At 43.6% G+C, this 20,260-nt stretch overlaps 1 protein-coding gene across 1 annotated transcript; it reads right to left on the bottom strand.

Annotated features, from left to right (window-relative positions):
- Positions 1-3,427: 3,427 nt before the first annotated feature.
- Positions 3,428-20,022, bottom strand: LOC145625411 (uncharacterized). The gene is made up of 3 exons (XM_081678457.1): positions 19,812-20,022; positions 19,184-19,664; positions 3,428-3,779 (listed from the first exon to the last, which is right to left on the bottom strand). The coding sequence occupies exons 1-3, from the start codon at positions 20,020-20,022 to the stop codon at positions 3,428-3,430; spliced, it is 1,044 nt and encodes a 347-aa protein (XP_081534583.1).
- Positions 20,023-20,260: the final 238 nt, after the last annotated feature.

Below are 20,260 nucleotides of genomic sequence, written 5' to 3'. Positions count from 1 at the left end.
TGATTTTGATACTAAAAATATAATCTTTATACTACAAAAACAAAACCCAAAACAATTACATATAAAATTATACAAAATAATAAAAATAAAAAGGAGGAAGAAGAAGTAAAGGCCACGTGGGCCAGCTGCTGGGCTGGTGGGCCGGCAGGGTCGCTGGCGGCGGCGGCAGCCAGCAGGTGGCGGCAGCAGGGGTAAGTTGTGAGCATGGCTCACGTAGGAAGGAGGAGAAAAAAAGAAAAGAAAGAAAAAAAAAAGGAAAAGAAAGGAAAAAAAGAAAAAGGAAAAAGAAAAAGAAAATAAAGGAAAAATAAAATAAAGAAAATAAAGTGGAAGAAAAATAAGACTAACCTTTTGTGTGGGGAAAATTTTGGGGATGTATGGGGTATTTATAGGAGAGAGAGTGGTGTAGGGTTAGTTTTAAGATTGGGCCTCATAAAATTAATGGGCCAATTAGGTAAATGAAATGAGCTAGCTTTGTTTAATATGTATGGCATAAATTGTAGAATGGACAATTAAAAATCATTTTTAGAACAAAATCAATCATCAACCCAAAAATAATTTGGAACTTTAAAACTTAAATCTCGGAAAAACACACATAAATATTATAAATAAAATAAAAATTCATTTATAATATTTTTTTTAAATACGGGGGATTATAATCTACCCCTCTTAAAAGAAGTTTCGTCCCGAAACTTAGTACGAAATCCCTTAAATTGCAAAACATTTGCATAAAACCTTTTCAAAATTATGTTGCTGGAATTCCAATTGTGTCACAATATCGACACTAATATCTTATTACCATCCCAATTTACGCACTTCACTAGATGCGTAAACAAATAATTTCGCGCTTTTTGCCCTATATTATGCTATTATATGGTGTTTTCATGCTTTTCATAGCAATTTTATTTAAATGTTGTCTATTTTTCATTTATTTATTGTTTATTATTAGCTAGTAAATCGGGGGTGTTACAAAATGGTATCTGGGAGCTTAGGTTCGATTTAATTACCACTAAATTTAATTTAAAGTTTTTAGGCGCCTAATGTTTTAAATCTAATGAGTTTTTTTAACTAACTTATTTAAAGTTAACTTAGGTTTTCAAAAATTATTCTATTCTATTATATTTATTTCGGCATTTTAAAAAAAATATTGTTTGATTTATTTTGAATTATTTAGTTATTTTGAAATAAAATGAATTTAATTATTTATCTTATTCTTAATTCGTGTTCTTATTTTATTTATCTGCGAGATTTGGGTAGAATTAGGAAGGGCGTATAGAATATATTATTTATTTCTGTATGCATTGTAATTAATTACTTTATGCTTTTATTCATGTATGAAGTGATCATGCAAGTTATTTAATTTATGTATGTTTTATGTAATGGTGCAAACTTGAGTTATCACTTAGTATCATATTTAAGGATTAAAGCATGTAATATGGAATGGAATGAGATTCTTTGTGCAATGTGAAATGTTTAAATGATTTGTTTATGTGAAACATGTAATTATGTGCCTGTTATTAGGTGTTTGTTTAATTGCTTAATGCTTCGATTTTGGGGGGAGTTAAATCAAGGGAATTATTTTTATTTTATTTTATTTTATTTTTCGCGTGCGTAGGAATGATTAAAATTAAATAATCATTTCCTTTAAAAGTGACTTATTAGGGGCGATCGTGTGGCCTTGCCCACCTTTCTACCTTAATATATATATTTGATGATTAAGAATGTGACTTATTAAGCAAGTGGAGTTCTTTCGTGTTGATGTCGGCCTAAGAGTGTATTACATTTCTAGGCAGAGAAGGAGGATGGCTAACAACGATGCTTTAGCTGCTGCTATTAGGCTACTAGCTGAGAACTTGAACCAAAACCGCAATGATAATCCTGATCCTGCGGGTGAGATGTTTAAGAAACTTGCTCAAGTCAAGCCACCATACTTTGAGGGAGGTGGAGACCCAACTTTTCTAGAGAATTGGATTAGGGAGTTTGATAAGATTTTTGCTGCTTTGAATTGCCCTGAGAATATGAGAGTAGATCAAGCTGCCATGTATTTGAAGGAAGAGGCAGATATTTGGTGGAGGGATAATGGAGATGTGCTTCGTGCTGAGGCTAATTTTGGTTGGGAGGTTTTCAGAACCAAACTTAGGGAAAAATTCTATCCACCATTCTTAAGGAAACAAAAGGCTCAAGAGTTCATCAATCTGCAAATGAACAATATGTCGATTACTGAGTATTATAACAAGTTTATGAACTTGGCGAGGTTTGCTCCTGAGGTAGTGCCTACTGAGGAGTTGAAGGCTCAAAGATTTGAGCAAGGTTTGACTAAACAATTGCAGAAGGACTTGGCTGGAAAGACATTTAAGACTCTAGATAAGGTTTATGGGAGAGCAGCGCACTTGTACGGTCTGAATGCCAGGAGTGCACCTGAGAGTGGAAGTGTTGGAGAAAAGCGTAAGGATTTTGGGAATTTGAGTGACCAAGGTAACTCCAAGAAGCCAAGGAGCGAGAATTTTCAGAATAGGAATGTTCAGAACAATGGAGGGTTATCTAGAACTAATGGCGAAGCTGAGAGGCATTACAACTGCAAGAGATGTCGTGGCAAGGATCATCCTGGAAAGGATTGTGATGGGAACTTGGTTGTGTGTAGATTCTGTAACAAGAAGGGCCATAGGGAGTTTGAGTGTTTCTCCAAATTAAAGCAACAAGGGAATGGGAACAAGTTAACTTAAACAAGCAACCAAGGAGGGAATTTGAATGGCCATAATGGGAATGGAAAGAACGGAAATGTTGGCAACAACAACTCGGAGAATCAAGGAAAGAATGTCACTCCAGGTCGTTTGTTTGTGATGAGCAAAACGGAAGCTGAAAGGTCTTTTGACACTGGTAACTTTTCTATTCATTCTATTTCTGCTAAAGCTTTGTTTGATTCTAGAGCCACCGTACATATTCTTTTATTTCTAGTTCTGTTGTAGTGAAACCAGTTGGACTAGTTGAACCAAATTCGATTGACTTACTTATTAGTTTTCCTACTAGTGAGTTTGTGAGATGCACCAAGATACATAAGAGATAACCTAAGTTATTTAATGAGGTGAGTTACGAGGGCGTAACTCTTGTTCTTTAAGGGGGGTAGAATGCGTATAATTTCACGCTTTTTGCCCTATATTATGCTATTTTATGGTGTTTTCATTCTTTTCATAGCAATTTTATTTAAATGTTGTCTATTTTTCATTTATTTATTGTTTATTATTAGCTAGTAAATCGGGGGTGTTACATACACCCATGTGATGCATAAGCAAGTTAACTTAACTTTGCTGGGTGCTTGGAATAGGTTGATCAGGTTGTTGTGGGTTCTGTTTTCTCTTCTTAGCCCCTGCAACTGATCACTCTCCTGTCTGTGATGCATTCCTAGCATATTTTGGAGGGGCAGGCTGTTTCAGTGGTAGGGGCATTTGGTTCTGTTATGCCCTGGCTCCCTGCAGTTGCTGCATTTGTGAGCTTCCCCCTTTTTGGACAGCTTAATACCTTCAACCTCACCAAGTGAAGGCTTCCTTTTAGTAGTTGGCCTATGTTGTACCTTTTTGACTTGTGGTGCTACAATTGGTGCATAAGGTGATTCAGGCCATTGTTGAGGACCATTCAATGGCTCTAAAGGGTACTGATATGCCTTTAGATAGGTCTCTTTGCTGAACCACTCAGACACATAGTGCTCAGGATGCTCCACTGCCTTCCATGTAGCTGCCACATCATGATGGCATGGCACACCACTTAGTTGCCATGCATTGCAGCTACAAGTTTTGTCTAATAAGCTAACAACATATCTTGTTTGTGTAGCTGTAACACCCTAGAAATTCCTTTCTTTTAAAATACATGTTTTGCCCTGTTTAAAAATCTAAATAGGAATATCTAAGATATTACCGCCACCGTGAAAACGGCTAAGGCAATTATCAAAGATACACAGCGGAAGACTATCCTTAAAACCATCCAAAACAAACCAAACCAAACGAAAGTAAAGTCAAACAAAAACAACCTACAACTTGGAACCATTGTAGGCCTTTAACAAAACCAAATGAAACGTGAAAACCTCTGCATTAGTCTCACAAGCACAATAATAACATAATCAATAAAGCAATAAATCACATCATAGTCCTATGGAAACTAAGCATGATTTGCTCTTCACTCATGCCCATCATGAATATGCTTCATCACCTGAAAACCTCCTCCCTACTTGTCCCCACTACTCGCCATTAGAAAATGGGTCTTCGTAAGGCCAAAGTAAAGACAAGGCCAAAACACACAAACACACACAATCAGCAAAGCTGAGTACATAAGAGTAATTAAACATACTAACATGCTTTCACCTATCAACACACACTTACCTCATTGCACCTGTTCACAAGCATACACACCAATCAACAAGACACAATGACTAGACACTAACTAATTCATTTTGCATTGATTACGCATCGAACGGGTTTCCACCTATTAACCTCCCCCAAATAAATTTGAGGTTAACTGGCACAGGAGCTAACCGTGCCAGTGACAAAACCACACAAAGGTGGCGGAATTCCTGCGCATAATAATAAATAATAAAAAAGGAATATACAGCGTCCTGTACTCCATTGGAAGTTATGGTTAAATATAAAACCCCATAACTCCCCCCATTGTTCATAATCAAGGTGTTTAGGGTAATTTTACCCCGCCACGTGGTCCAACCAGAGGACGACATGTGTCAGCTTCAGGTTGGCCCAAAGTGGACCAATCAATGCCTGACACGTGTCATTCCAGAAATTAAGGGAAAAAAGGGCGGCCTTCAGGCCCAAATCCCGAGAAAGCCGCAAAGCGGCGCAACCCACCAATGATTAGGTCAGTGACCTAATCAGGGGCACAATTCTAAAAGACGCTATAAATAGGGAGATGTCCCTCTTTTTGAAGGGACGTTTTACCATTTATTACACGAGTATTCTTTCACATTAGAGAAAGACCTGAGCTTGGAATCCGAGCAGATACCCACCTAAATTTCCGTTCTCTTTATTCCTTTTTAAGTTACTAACTTGACCGTCGGAGGCGGAGCTCCAACCACCCGGAGTCTCCGTTTGTTTTGCAGGTACAGCTCACGTCGAATCAGTCTTCGTGTTGTAACTCTCCCGAGGGACTAAAACACCCAAAATATTTGGCGTCGTCTGTGGGGAGAGTACCTCGAAGATGGTTAAAGAGTCTGTACCACCGCATAACCGTTTGGGCGATGACCCAGAAGTCTTTACAGACCATGAGGATGAAGATCCTCAGGTTGAAACCTTTACAGGCGATGATGGCTCTCTCAGAATCAAGTGCATCCGGCCCAGAGATACTCTGGAGCGGGGTGCCACCCAGGCGGGTACAAGTCGACCCCCTGGGCAGCCGGAAGGGGAAACCCATACGGCCGCTGGATCAGCACCTGTCATCCGAGACGAACTCATGAGGTTCATGACAAGTTTCAAGGGTGAGATTAAAGAACTGATCACCCAGAGCCGGGCTGGCCCAAGCAGAGGTCAGTCGGCCAAGAAGGCTTCTCTGGAAAAGGGGAAGTCAGTCAAAGATCAGCAGCCAACTCCTCACCCAAAGGAGAAGGCAGCCGGGACCATTGATTGGTCCAAGATCCTTCTTCCTAAGAGGAATAACAATAATACCCGCCGGACTCAGCAGCCGGGGGGAAGTAAAAAGTCATCTCTTGATGCCCGGGAAATAATCAACCGGAAGAGAAATCAACAGCTGTCTGAGTCTGCTTCAACGTCGAACTTCCCTGACAGCTTCAACAATTCTTCTGCAGGGAATGCTCTCTCCCTGCATGAGAGCCAGACAGGTGGTAATACCGTCCATTATGGTCCTCAGATGATTGGAACTGTGCCGTATGTACCTTCTCAGGTTTACGGTCAGTATCCTCCTTACTTCATGCAACCGGCCCTCTTCGGGGGTCAGACGGCATATCAAAATGTCCAGCTGGACTGGCAGCTCCGTCTTCTACGCCTGGGTGAACAACCTTCTGCGTTCACCCGGGAGATAACCGAGGCGGCACAGCCGACCAAGGTTAAGAATGTGTTAGTGGGTACCTATGATGGTACTACCAACCCGGAAGATCACCTTATGGCATACACCAACCTCATGTATTTACAGGGGTTGGATGATGCCACTTGGTGTCGATGCTTCCCGGCTACATTGAAGGGCATTGCCCAACAATGGTTTGGCAACTTGCCAGCCGGGTCCATTGACAATTTTAGAAAGCTTGCCTTCCTCTTTGCTTCCAACTTCTCAATGAACATCCCTGCTAAGAAAACAAGCCTTGACTTGAGCACTGTTAAGCAGGGAGAGAGAGAAGGGTTGCGCTCATATGTCAGGCGGTTCAATCTGATCAGAATTCAGATTCAAGGACTGTCTGACGAGGTAGCTTTTACAGACTTCTTCAAGGGTCTGAGAGACGGGTCGACCTTTAAGTTCGACCTAGTCGGAAAAGGGGCTTTCACCTTACAGGCGGCCCTAAGGGAGGCGGAAAGCTACATTCAGGCTACCGACCTCTGCTCGCCTGGTAACCAGTCGGACTCCAAGAAGTCCGACAAACAGAAAGACAGCTGGTCTTCTCAGCCGGCCAAAAATAAGGAAGAGAGCAAGAAAAGAAAAGAAATTTGGGCGGTTAATGACTCTGACCAGCCGTCCCAGAACAAAAAGAAAGAGTTTAAACCGTACGTTCCTAAGTACGAGTTTAACAAAGACTGCAACTCCATCCTCATGGAAATCAAGGACCGGCTGTCCCTAGAGAAGCCGAATCCAATGAAAAGTTCCATTTAGTCAAGGAACAAGAGCAAGTTCTGCCAATACCATGAGGAGGTTGGCCATGACACCAACGACTGCTTCAGCCTACAACGGGCGTTGGACCGTCTGGCTGACAAAGGGCTGTTGAAGTCCTACATTTCTAAGTCCCCAGCCGGGGCAAAAAAGAAAAACAAGGGTCAGTCATCCAAGACTATCCTCCAGCCTGCTAGTAGCTCGGATACCGACAAGGAGCCGGTCTACACAATAGCAGGCGGGTTCTCCTGTGGTGGCCCTACCATCCGGGGCACCAAGAGCCATCTTCGAAAGATGGACAAGGATGATGATGAGCAGGCGTCTGCAAGCACCTCCTTCCCAGACGTCTTGATCACTGAGAAGGACAGGGGCAGCGTCCGTCGTCCGCATGATGACCCGGTCGTCATTGAATGTAAGGTTTCCAACCAGCTGGTTGGAAGAATCCTTATTGACACCGGCAGCTCATCAAACATCATCAGCCTCCGGTGCTTGCAAAAGTTGAAATACAACGTCAGCAGCATGCATCCGGTCACCCATCCCTTGGTTGGTTTTGGGAGTGGGATGGTCTACCCAGCCGGAAGAATTGACTTACCCATCCGGCTGGGAGAGAAGGGCCAGGGACGACATATTGTCGTCAGATTCTTGGTCGTTGAGGAGTTGACCGCCTACAACATTATCCTTGGCCGGCCAACCCTCAACGTAGCCAAGGCAGTAATCATCCCGTCTCTCATGCTCATCAAGTATGAAAGGGATGACGGCAATGTTGGTTCCCTGAATGGGGATCAGAAGACGGCCCGAGAGTGCTATCTCTCAGCCGTCAGAGACACTGTGGCCCCAGGCGGCCAGGAACCAATAGACCTTGACAATGTCAAGGATGCCAACCCAGCGCCTGCCCCACCAGCAGCCGGGAAGAAAATAAAGGCACCTCTGCTGGTGGAGGTGAAGAAAGAGAAGATATAGCAATCACTGACCGGTGAACGGTCAGATGAGTTCCGTCCCCAACCGGCTGGTGAAAACATTGATCTCGTTCTGGATGACAGCCGTCCAGAACGTACTGTAAAGGTGGGGACGGTTGCTCATGCTACCTTGGGTGCAAGCTTGCACCTTCTGTTGAAGGAATTCAAAGACATGTTTGCCTTTGAAGTGGAAGAGATGTCGGCGTTAGCCCGGATCTCGCTGTCCACAAACTCGCCGTGGACCCCAAAAAGAAGCCCATCCGGCAAAAGAAAAGAAACCACGTTGAGGAAAGAAGTCAGGCGGCAGCTGCCGAAGTCAAAAAGCTGCTAGACGCCAAGTTCATTCGGCCTTGTAACTTCCCCGACCGGGTGGCCAATGTGGTTCTTGTTAAGAAACCGAATGGGACCTGACGCATGTGCTTTGATTACACAGACCTCAACAAGGCGTGTCCAAAGGACAATTACCCGCTTCCAAAGATCGACAGTCTGGTCGATTCTACAGCCGGTCACGCCTTGATGAGCTTTATGGATGCCTACTCCGGCTTCCATCAGATACCCTTGTGGAAAAAAGATCAAGAGAAGACGGCCTTTGTCACAGATCAGGGGTTATTCTGTTATACCGTGATGTCGTTTGGCTTGAAAAATGCGCCTGCCACTTTCCAACGGATGATTAATACGGTCTTCATTAATCAAATTGGGAGGAATGTGGAGGCGTACATTGATGACATGATAGTCAAATCCAAGCTACAGACGGATCACCTTGCTGATCTCCGAGAAACATTCACCACCCTCAGGCGGCATAAGGTCATGTTAAATCCAAAGAAATGCGTCTTCGGTGTTGAGTCTGGGAAGTTTCTCGGATTCCTGATTGATCAAAGGGAAATAGAGGCTAACCCCGAAAAGATACAGGCGGTGATTGACATGAATTCACCCCGTTCTGTTAAGGAAGTTCAGAGACTCACCGGTTGCCTGGCCGCCTTGGGGAGATTCCTCAGCGCGGTCAGGCGACAAATGCCTCTACTTCTTCCAAGCAATCAGGAAGAAGACCAGGTTTGAATGGGGGGATGATGCTGAGGCGGCATTCTAGAGGTTGAAAGAACATTTACATTCTCTACCTAGGTTGGTCAGCCCTTTGCCTAGGGAGACGTTGTACATGTATTTAGCCGTCTCAGATCATGCCCTCAGTGCCGTTCTCCTTGCTGAGCGAGACGGCGTGCAACTCCCGGTTTACTTCATTAGCCATGTTCTCAAAAATGTTGAACTCCGGTACCCCATGGTTGAAAAATTTGGCCTTGCTTTGTATATGGCATTCAAAAAGCTGAAGCCTTACTTTTTGGCACATCTGGTGGTGATTTACACCGACCAGCCACTCAAGCGGCCAATGTCTACCTTGGAGTCATCCGGGAGAATGTTGAAATGGGCTATTGAAATGCAAAGTCTTGAAATCACTTACGAACCAAGAAAGGCAGTGAAAGGTCAGGCGTTTGCCGACTTCATTGTTGAAATGACCCGTCCGGTGGCTCCGGATAATCTTGATCAGGTTTGGAAAGTGAACGTAGACGGGAGCTCTACAAAGAACGGCTGTGGTGCAGGCGTAATCTACGAGTCTCCTGAAGGGGACATATTTGAGTATGCACTACGCTTCAAGTTTCAGGCCTCTAACAATGAGGCGGAATATGAAGCCCTGCTAGCCTGCATTCGCATGTGTAGGGCGGCATGGGCCATGAAAATTGATGCCTACTTTGATTCCCAATTGGTTGTTAGCCAGTATGAGGGAAGCTATGAGGCTACTCATCCGGCTATGATCAAATATCTTCAGGCAATCAAAGAAGAGGCCGGGGCACTTGAGGAATTCCGGCTGAATCAAGTGCCTAGGTCGGAAAACAACCAGGCGGATGCATTGTCAAAACTGGCGTCTTCCGCCTGCCATGATACGCCCCGGTCAGTCTTTTGGGAAGTTCTTGAAAAGAGAAGCATCTATGAAGATCCCATTGGAATTCTGGACCGAAGCTCTACCTGGATGGATGGCATCCGGGCTTACCTCTCAGACGGTACACTTCCTGATTCGCCACAGGAGGCAGCCGTCCTGAAGAAGCGAGCTGCAAGCTTCGAGTTAAAAAATGGAGAACTCTTCAAGGCAGGGTTTCTTAAGCTCATGTTGAAGTGTGTCACCCCTGAAAAGGGGAAGGAATTTCTCGAAGACCTGCACTCGGGATTCTGCGCCTCCCACATAGGCGGCAGGTCTCTAACCGTCAGAGCCAGACGACATTATTTTTGGCCTACTCTTGAGGCAGACGCCAAGGAGTTGGTAAAGAAGTGTGACAAGTGCCAAAAATTTGGCAGACTTATTCACCGTCCGGCTACTGATCTGACGGCCATCCACAGCCCTATCCCGTTTGCAAAATGGGGCATGGACATTCTAAGTCCTTACACGCCTGCTCCAGGCGGAAAGCGCTACATCTTGGTGGCTGTGGATTATTTCACCAAGTGGGTGGAGGCTGAGGCGGTTAAAAACATCAAGACCTCAGACGTGATTTCCTTTATCTGGAAAAACATTATCACCCGGTATGGGGTACCTATGTCTATGGTGTTTGATAATGGTCTTCAGTTTGAGACGCCTCAGCTAAAAACTTGGTTGGGAGATCAGGGGATCTCAAACTATTTTGCATCTGTCGGCCGACCCCAAGCAAACGGCCAAGTTGAAGCCTTCAACAAACTCATCTCAGACGGCATTAAGAAGAAAATAGAAAGAGCCGGTGGTTTATGGGCAGAAGAGTTAATCCATGTCCTATGGGCCATCCGGACAACAGCAAAGGGGGCAACCGGTGAAACCCCATTTTTCATGGTTTACGGTGCTGAAGCCGTCTTGCCCATCGAACATTACGAGCCGACTCTCAGAGTCATGCTATATGATGAAGAGGCAAACTGGGAAGCAATGCGCCTGGCATTGGATTCACTCCTAGAACACAGGGGCAATGCCGCCTTGCGTCATGAGATTTACCGTCTGAGAATGACTAGAGCCTACAACAAAAAAGTACACAAGCGTCCCTTGAAAGTTGACGACTTAGTGTTACGAAAAATGGAGGCAACCGGTAGGGCCAATGAGCTGGGGAAGCTAACTCCAAATTGGGAAGGCCCCTACCGGATCTATGAAGAAGTAAGGGACGGCACCTACCACCTGGAAACTCTAGACGGCAGGCGCCTGCCTAGAATTTGGAATGTAGACAATCTGAAAAAGTACTACTTCTAAGAATGTAAGTTTTTTGTAAACAGTGAGTCAATTAATGAAGATTCAGACTTTGTTTGCAAAATTGATTTGTTGTTTTTTTATTATCCGCCTGGGTAATACTCAGACGGATTCTTCATTTACCTAACTAAGTTTGATACTTAGTAAAGGTTACTTTTGTTTGACCGCCTGGGTAATACTCAGAGGGATCCTTTGTTTATTTAATTAAGTTTGATACTTGGTATGATTTAATAATTGCATGTCCGTCTGGGTAATACCCAGACAGGCTCGTTTGTTTAAACAACTAAGTTCGACACTTAGTGTAAATTCAATGTAGTAATAACGATCGGCCAATGCTCCGATTAAAAACTAAGCACAAAAACGCTTAGTGGCTATACAACCGGTCCTAAACAAGACCAAAGGCTAAAATGGCCGGATGGTTGCTCATTTTATAAAATCTCCTGTCCCAACATGGACAAAGGCGTCCGGCGACACCCCTCCGGGTGCAATCGTCGCAGAGAACAAACTATTTGTCGGTTTTACGTACCCATGCAGACGGCAAAAATTGAACAACCGAATTGGTCAACTCATAGCCGTTTGACCAGAATGATCTGTGAAGAACGATCAAGTTACCAAATACCAGATGCCCTGGGGCATCAGTCGGTCACCGGCTGAAGTTCTCACTTAGGTTATTTATTCCAAAATTGCACTTTCTATCCCAATTGGGGCAAAAGAGTTGTTCAATGGCTATGAAATCTCTACCAAGACGGACAAACGCCGTCTGGGTAGTGACTGGAACGCCTGTTGGTGTACGGCTGTGCACTTGGTTTGGGGCAATCACTACTGTGATTGATTGACTTACAAACATATCATGCTCTTTGCAGCATCAGACGTTTCCAAGTCAATCAACCAACTCCACTTGAAACCAATCACACAGCCGTCCAGGGGCAAGGACAGCCAGTCTATTGATTAGTTAGGAAAAAAATCGCCGCATGCTTTTGATAAGTTAGGCAAAAATGAAAAATTAAAATTCGCAAAAATTGAAAATCAGACGCAAACGCAAAATGATCAAAACCGACTCAGTCGATGCATTCCATAAAAGTCCACCCAACCAAACGGTTGTAATGGATCAAATGTAAACCGGACCCCGTCCGGGAGAAAAGAGAAATTGTTAATTAACCCAGCTCCACAGCCGGTAAATACAAACATACTCGGCACGGAGGCCGGAAGAGTAAGTTTTGGCATACTGCCGTAGAAAAGAAAAAATAAAAAACAGAGATTGGCATACTGCCGCTGAAAAATCACTTATGGCCTACAGGCGGCTCCTCCTGGTCCTCTTCCTCATCATCTGAGGGAATCTCTTGTGCTACACCTGGACCAGGTAGCTCAGGCGCGGGGGGCTCATTGTTGGCGTTAACCCAGGCGTCGAAGGACTCAAGCTCTGGCTCACCCTTCTCTCTCAAGTACACCACGGCTTCGGCGTACCTGTGAGCTAGTGCCCAGATGCCATAATCCGCGTCTGGGTACAAGGCAGCCCAGGCGATCTTCATATGGGCGTCATTGTCAGCGCCACTCTCAGCAACCAGGCGGTTTTGCTCCGCCTCCAGGGTTGCTGCAAAGTTTTTCTGAGCCTGAGCAGCCTCCTCCAGCCTCTCAAACTTGGTCTTAATTTTGGTGTTCTCTTCAGAAACACCTTGAAGTGTGCCAAGGTCCGCCTGGGCCTTCTTGAGCTCCTCATTAGCCTTCTTGAGGCTCTCATCCGCCTTCTTCTAGGCCGTCTCAGCATTGCCCGCTCGTTGGTTGGCCGTCTTCAGATCCGTCTCCAGCTGCTGGATTTTTTACGCATGTGTCATTATGATTGCTTTAGTTTCAAGTTCATTTACGATAGTTGAGTATAAAGCAACATTATCAGCGTCTGTGGAGGACTTCTTGTCCCTTTTTACCTCTTCCCGTTTGCGGGAATAAGGACGCTTGAGCCCGTCTACCCGCAGCATGGCCTGCAAAAAAGCAAACGGTATGAGTATTGCAGGCGGGATAGAGCACTTGGAAAAAATAAAATTGTCAAGTCTCTTACCTCAGCCAGAAGGGATAGAATGCGTTCTAGATTGAACGTCTCTATCCCAGGGATGTTGTCCTTATCCCTCTTCCGGACGGCGTCAAGCATGGCCTTGACATGCTTCTGGACGTCTGGCCAACGGGGAGGTTAATCTGCACCATAATCAATACGTGATGAGTGCGAAACTAAGGCAGCACCTATTTGTTGCCGACCGTCTGAAGATGACGTCTGTTGAGAGTGGGATTTCACCCGCAAAGGCCACCCCAGCTCAAGCGGGGATTCAAAAGGGTTCTTACCTTCAGAGCCAACCAAGCGGGAACCGCTTGCTGGCGTGGTGAACCCCCCGGTCGCTGTTACAGGGTTGACGAGGTCGAGGCCCAGGCTGCCGCCTATCCTCTCGATTCGCCCCGCTATCCGTATTTGTTGATTCCCAGCTGAGGCGCCAGGAGTTGAGGCGGAGGTGGATTTTTTGGTTTTGTTGAGGACGGTGGGGGTTTCCTCCCTAGCCCGTTTGAGATTTTTCTCAAACGTCTTTCCAACCTCTCCCCTCTGCGAAAATAACGAAGTTAAAGTTAGCATCCGGGGAAAATAATCGTTGAGATCAATCTAAGAAAGGGTCATGCGTTTCTACCTTGGCCTTGAGTTCGGCCGCAGCTTTCTCCGCAAGCTCCTTGCGGATGACTGTAGAGGACCGCTTGGGAGTCTTCTTCGTCTGCAGCATGTTTAATGCTTCTTCTGCAAAAAAGAGATTGGTCAATATCATAAATCAATTCTGAATAAGAAAACACTACAGACGGAAATAAACTCAGGCGCATACGTTTGGTAAACATGTGTCCTAACCCGCAGGCGGCTAGGAAACACTCGTCCCTGAACCAGGCGCTCTTGGGGATCCAGTTCTTGGGGACTTTTATTGTTTCCCCGGTTGACAAGGTCGCGTTTGTGAGGCCGAAAAAGTCTGGCTCAATGATCTTGTCAAAATCTTCCTCTGGGATCCGGGGAAGAGCGCACTTCCGGCCCATCAAGTCGGGCTTCTTATTGTACTGACGGAATTCATAATTCTCCCGTCTGCTGGGAGCTGACATCAGGTAGAACCTGTGCTTCCAAGCGTCGAATTTCGAGACCTTATCCAAGGTCATCATGTATTGGGGATGCGTGGTTAGAGTGTACCACGCCCTCCAGCCGCCTGGGCTTCTGCTAAGATAATGCATACAAGCAAAAGCCTCCAAGTCGGGGTTAAGCCCCTGAAACTCGCAGGCGGCAACATACCCCAGAATGTTTGTCTAAGAGTTGGGGGTAAGTTGCCAGACTCCGAGGCCGTAGCCTCTCAATATTGCCTTCACCGCCTGGTGAAGGGGGAAGCGAAGACCAGCCTTGAACGCCGCCTCATAACATCCGAAATAGTTGTTGGCGTTCTCTTGATCATCCTCCCAGGCGATGGTGCCATCCTCAGGCGGCACCCGGATTCTATACCCGTCTCCTAACGGGTGCATTTGCGTAAAATTCTTTAAGTTCTCCTCCATTTGGATCCGGTCCTTGGAGGAGACGTGGATGTTGAAGGGATCGTCCTTCTCGTTCCACTTCTTCCTTTCTTCCTCCTCGCTATCCTCAAGCGGGGGTAAATCGTTGCTGCTCTCAGAGGTAGAGGCGGAGCTGTCGCTCTCCGTCTCCTCCTCATTTTGGGTCAAAGGGGCTGAGACGGCCTCATCGCCGCCTTGGTCGCACTCTTCCAAAAAGGAATCAGCAGGAGTTGAAGGGGCGCGCGGAGGGGATCTCTCTAGAGTCGTCTGGTCTCCCTGACCAGACGTTTCTCCCTCAGGCGTTTGGCCACCTGAGCCTTCGCTTCTGTAATTTGGATCAGTTGCCGTCTGCATAGTCCGAGCCATTGTGTCCTGCACAGACACATAAATGGTCGGAATCCAAGGCAAAGGGTGGTCCCAACACCCCGAGACGGCACTCCCAGTCCTAGACTCAGCCGTCCCAGGTGACCGGCTGGACTCTAACCTAGGTTGTGCCGTGTGTGTTGGTGATGCATCCATTTATTGCAAGAAATATGTACAAGCGGTGAAACAAGAAAAAGAGCTGAGAGAGGCAGAGGCGGTACATTTGGATTTGATATCTGAAAACGGACGGGTCCGGCTGGGTTGATGGAGTACGAGCTTCCTTGCTTGCGCCTGACTCAAACGGATGACTTCTGCTCTCTCAAAGTTCTCTCTCTAAAAAAATTTTTGTAAAGCGTACAAAATTATGAGGGTAAACGGCTATATAAAGAGGGTAAATACGGGGGCAGTTCCGTAATTTACTCGGAAGGTGAACGGTTACTTCTTTATGGTAAAATTACCGCCAATCGGAGAGTGACACATGTCACAGATGCCACGTTCTGAGAGGGGCAAATTTTTAGGGTAATTTACCCCGCCACGTGTTCCAACCAGAGGACGACATGTGTCAGCTTCAGGTTGGCCCAAAGTGGACCAATCAATGCCTGACACGTGTCATTCCAGAAATTAAGGGAAAAAAGGGCGGCCTTCAGGCCCAAATCCCGAGAAAGCCGCAAAGCGGGGCAACCCACCAATGATTAGGTCAGTGACCTAATCAGAGGCACAATTCCAAAAGACCCTATAAATAGGGAGATGTCCCTCTTTTTGAAGGGACGTTTTACCATTTATTACACGAGTATTCTCTCACATCAGAGAAAGAACTGAGCTTGGAATCCGAGCAGATACCCACTTAAATTTCTGTTCTCTTTATTCCTTTTCAAGTTACTAACTTGACCGTCGGAGGCGGAGCTCCAACCACCCGGAGTCTCCGTTTGTTTTGCAGGTACAGCTCACGTCGGATCAGTCTTCGTGTTGTAACTCTCACGAGGGACTAAAACACCCAAAACACAAGGTATATACATTCCAAGAGTTTTGGTGCGTAATCTCTTTCACTTTACGTTATTTACATATTATTAGACTTGGTGATGACTCTCAAAGCATAATAAGTCAATCAACAATAATTATTCAATCAAACAAACATACCAATTTAATTCTTGAATAATTAGTGACCACATACTATTTATTGTTGAACCCTTTTTAATTCTACCTCAGTGTCAAAGACACCTTAAACGCATAATGCGCCAAAAATCCTACCCCTCGGTGTTAAAAACACCTTAAGTGCACAAAGGCCCCAACACACAATTTATTCCTCGTGTACATAGACACTTATATAGCTCATTCCTCATGCTTAAATCATCAATAAAAATTATTTGAACCATAATAAAATTCCTTTTCAATATTCAAAACATAATTAAACATGTAGTTTAATTAATCATGCCTTCTAACATGCCATAAATAAAAATGTGGTTCAAACACAACATGCCCAAAATATAATCTTCCAATCTATAACCATCACAAATAATTCATGCTTCCCAATTCAATCACAAACATCATAAATTCACAATTCCATACATAAACCTTAGCATGATACTACTTATAATTGATTGAAATCAAACCTAGCATGATTCTACGTCATCAAAATATGCTAAGTACGCGAACGTACCTCAAATAAGCCCTTAAAGTAGCCGATTACACTACAACAATTCCCGAACCAAGTCTCCTACATAAAGGGACAATAATACTATATTAATTACCCTTGTATACACAATTTCCAGCAACTTAAACTCACTTTAAATAACTTATAATAACCTGAAAATTATTTAAAAACCCCTAATTAAACTCCTTTTTAATGGAAAATCACTCACTTTTATTAAAAATCACAATTATACTACTTTAAATAAAATTCCAACATTTTAAACTAATCAAAAATCCTTTAAAACTTCATCAAAATAAATCTTTATACTTAAATTATCCATAGAAACATTAAATTATCTCTTACCCCTTTTAAACTCAAGGATAAAATTTAAACCATAAACAAAAACTTCGTTAAAAATCAAAAACTGCCCGAAAATCATATTTAAAGGCTGAATTTGGCCACGAGAGGGTGGTGCTCACTACCAAAGGTAGTGAATCTTTCTTAAAACGTTGTTTCCACTCGAAAAACACTATTTGTTTTATCCAAATCGGAGGAGTTTAGAACCTGATCGGGATTAAAACGAGATTAATATTAACGAACGGAAATCTAATTATTAAAACATGAATTTGCGTATTCAAAATAAATCTGGAATTAAGTTAAACTAATTAGTAGTTATAATCACCAAAATTTCAAAACATCATTACTATAAAAGCCCTAAATCAATTATTCATAAAAACCCTAAAATCATGATTTTCAATAATTAACAACCCTAGGTTATAAAATTTATAAAATCTGAAAATTATAAAGTTTAATCATCAAAATACAATTTGATACTAATTAAATTAATTTCAAACAATAAAATCAAAACCCATAAATCAATAATTATAATTACACAAATTAATAAAACAAAGGAAAATTTGGATTTTGGTACCTCGAAAATGGGGGTAATTGAATTTTAGTACCCTTCTAAAATTTTATTTTAAATTAATACCTCAAAAATGACTAAACTATAGATATCAGTACCTCCGTTAGCATTCTGTCAACTTTGCCGTTAGTGGGTCCCATTATCTAATTCTTTAATAATTTAATTTATTAAAAAAAAAAGAAAAAACATTTAATTAAAAAAAAACTTAAAAAATAATTAAAAAAAACTTAAAAATAAAAAAATAAAAAAACTTAAAAAAATAAAAAAAACTTAAAAAATAAAAAAATAAAGCCCAGCCCTGCCTCCCCGCCACCCACCCCTGCCTCCCCGCCACCCACCGTGCCTCCCGCGCCGACGCCACCCCCCCACCCAGCCCTGCCTCCCTGCGCCGACGCCACCCCCCCCACCCAGCCTGCCTCCCCGCGACAACGCCACCCCCTAACCAGCCTTGCCTCCCCGCGACGACACCACCCCCAACCCACCTGAAAACCACCACATTGAAAACCCCCTCCCTTTCACCGTCGCCGATTTCCCTCCTCTTTCTCACTCTTGGCTGCCTCGAGGTTCCCAAAAACCACCACATCACCCCTTCTCCCTTTCCCCCAAATCAATTTTTAGGGTTTTAGGGTTAAATTTTTCGGTTTGTGGGTGGCGGGTTACGGGGTTCGTGGGTGGTAGGGTGGTGGGTTTCTGGGTTCGTGGGTTGTGGGTGGTGGGTTTAGGGGTTCGTGGGTGGTCGGGTTGTGGGTTTTGGGGGTTCGTCGGTGGTGGGGTGTGGTGGGTTTCAGGGTTCGTGGGTGGTGGGTTCTTGGGGTTCTTGGGTTTCTGGGTTCGGGGTTCATGCCTGGCCGCGGCGCAGCTGCTGTGGCTGGGCTTCGTGTCTGGCCGCGGCGGCAGCAGCTGTGGCTGGGCTTCGAGCCTGGCCACGGCGGCAGCTGCCGAGGCTGGGCTTCGTGCCCGGCCGCGGCGGCAGCTGCCGTGGCTTGGTGGTGGGTTCGTGGGTTTTTTTTTTTTTTTATTAGTTTTTTTTTTTTATTTTAAAAATGTTTTTTCTTTTTTTTTTTTTAATAATTTAAATTATTAAATTATTAGATAATGGACCCCACTAACGGAAAACTTAACAGAACATGGACGGAGGTACCAAAACCTATAAAGTTACACTTTTGGAGGTATTAATTTAAAATAAAATTTTAGATGGGTACTAAAATTCAATTACCCCTATATTCGATGTACCAAAATTCAAATTTTCCTAAAATAAAAGAGAGAGAAAATAAGACTAACCTCTTTGTGTGGGAAATTTTTGGGGATTCATGGGGTATTTATAGAGTAGAAAGTGTAGGGTTAAATTCGGGCTTATAAAAATGTGGGCTTGAGTTATGGGATAGAGCTTAAGTTATGGGTTTTGGAATGGGTTATTCCAATAAGAGTATGTAGGAATAATTTACATTGCCCAATAATTAATAAACGTTTGGCCCAAAACATATTTTACTTTCATAAAACTTTATATTTAAAATACTTTAACCCTTTAAAATATTTAATTAAAATACTTGATCCCTTGACAATACATTTTATTAATACTTAAATACTTTATAAAAATACATAAAAATACGGGGTATTACAGTAGCTCCCTCTCTCACTCCATAACAGTACCATCCCAAAATGCAGACCAACCCCTAGCATTGATTTTTGACTTCTCTAACCTTGTTTGGATTCTAGGGCAAATATTGATCTCTTTTTTGGCAATGAAATCCCTTTTTTTGTGCAGCCTCTCCATCAAGCTTTCCCTTATGTCCTCCAGCATGCTTATAATAGGCTTATGCCTACTAGACAGAATGTAAGCATTGAAAACTTCATTCATGTTGTTATCAATGGTGTCACAAGTGGACTGGGGTGTGAAGAATGCCTTCACCCATTTCATGTAATTTCTCTTAAGCAAGTCTAGCCCTGCAGCAGCTGAAATCTTACTGAACTCTTCCATATTCCTGTTGAATCTGTTCTCAGTTGTTGACTTAGCTATTCTCCAAAAGCCTAGTCTGTACTGTAAACTCCCTCCAAAAACTTGTCTGAAATTACAGTAGACATGTCTGGCACAGACTCTTGTATCAGCAGAAGGCCAAATATCAGACACAGCCTTGAGTAATCCCTTTTGTTGATCAGACATAATGGTGTAGCCTCCACCATCTACAGTACCCAAATCATCAGCTAATAATTGCAGAAACCAGGTCCATGTGTCAGTGTTCTCAACCTCCACACAAGCCTAAGCCACTGGAAACATTTGGTTGTTTCCATCCCTCCCCACTGCAACCAGTAGCTGCCCACCAAATGGACCTTTCAAGAAACATCCATCCAACCCAAAAAATGGTCTACACCCAGCTAGAAACCCTTTTTTTAAGGCAGAGAAGCAGACATAAACCCTCTCAAATACATCTCCCAAGTCATTGAAATCCTTGACTTGTCCACCTACATAGTCTGGGATGGGGTTCATTTGCCAATGCCCACCATGATGCAAAATGATACACGGTTCAATTTCATCAGCCATTTCTACACAAAATGCATTTTAGGATTTTTAGTAAACATTCAATGCATAAAATTAACCAAACAAAACAATGTAGTACTCATTATCATAAACAAATCAGCATACAAAATACGGGACAATAATTTCACAAAATATTCATTCATTCATTCATTCTTTCCAATCAGTGAAATACATACATGAATATTGTCAAAGCTGTGACAAGGTGTTACAAAAACCAACCTCACTTTGTCACCCAAGCATT

Source organism: Chenopodium album, chromosome 3 (genome assembly GCF_948465745.1).
Source record: "Chenopodium album chromosome 3, dcCheAlbu1.1, whole genome shotgun sequence".
Lineage (NCBI taxonomy): Eukaryota > Viridiplantae > Streptophyta > Magnoliopsida > Caryophyllales > Amaranthaceae > Chenopodium > Chenopodium album.
This window is presented reverse-complemented; position numbering and strand designations above follow the sequence as displayed.

What these genes read in the sequence shown, in the direction of transcription:
- LOC145625411 (XM_081678457.1), bottom strand. Translation starts at nt 20,022, where the DNA reads ATGGCTGATGAAATTGAACCGTGTATCATTTTGCATCATGGTGGGCAT. An exon ending in GGATGGATGTTTCTTGAAAG is followed by an intron (nt 19,665 to 19,811) that starts GTCCATTTGGTG and finishes TGGGTACTGTAG; the next exon opens with ATGGTGGAGGCTACACCATT. An exon ending in TGCCCTAGAATCCAAACAAG is followed by an intron (nt 3,780 to 19,183) that starts GTTAGAGAAGTC and finishes CAAAACTTGTAG; the next exon opens with CTGCAATGCATGGCAACTAA.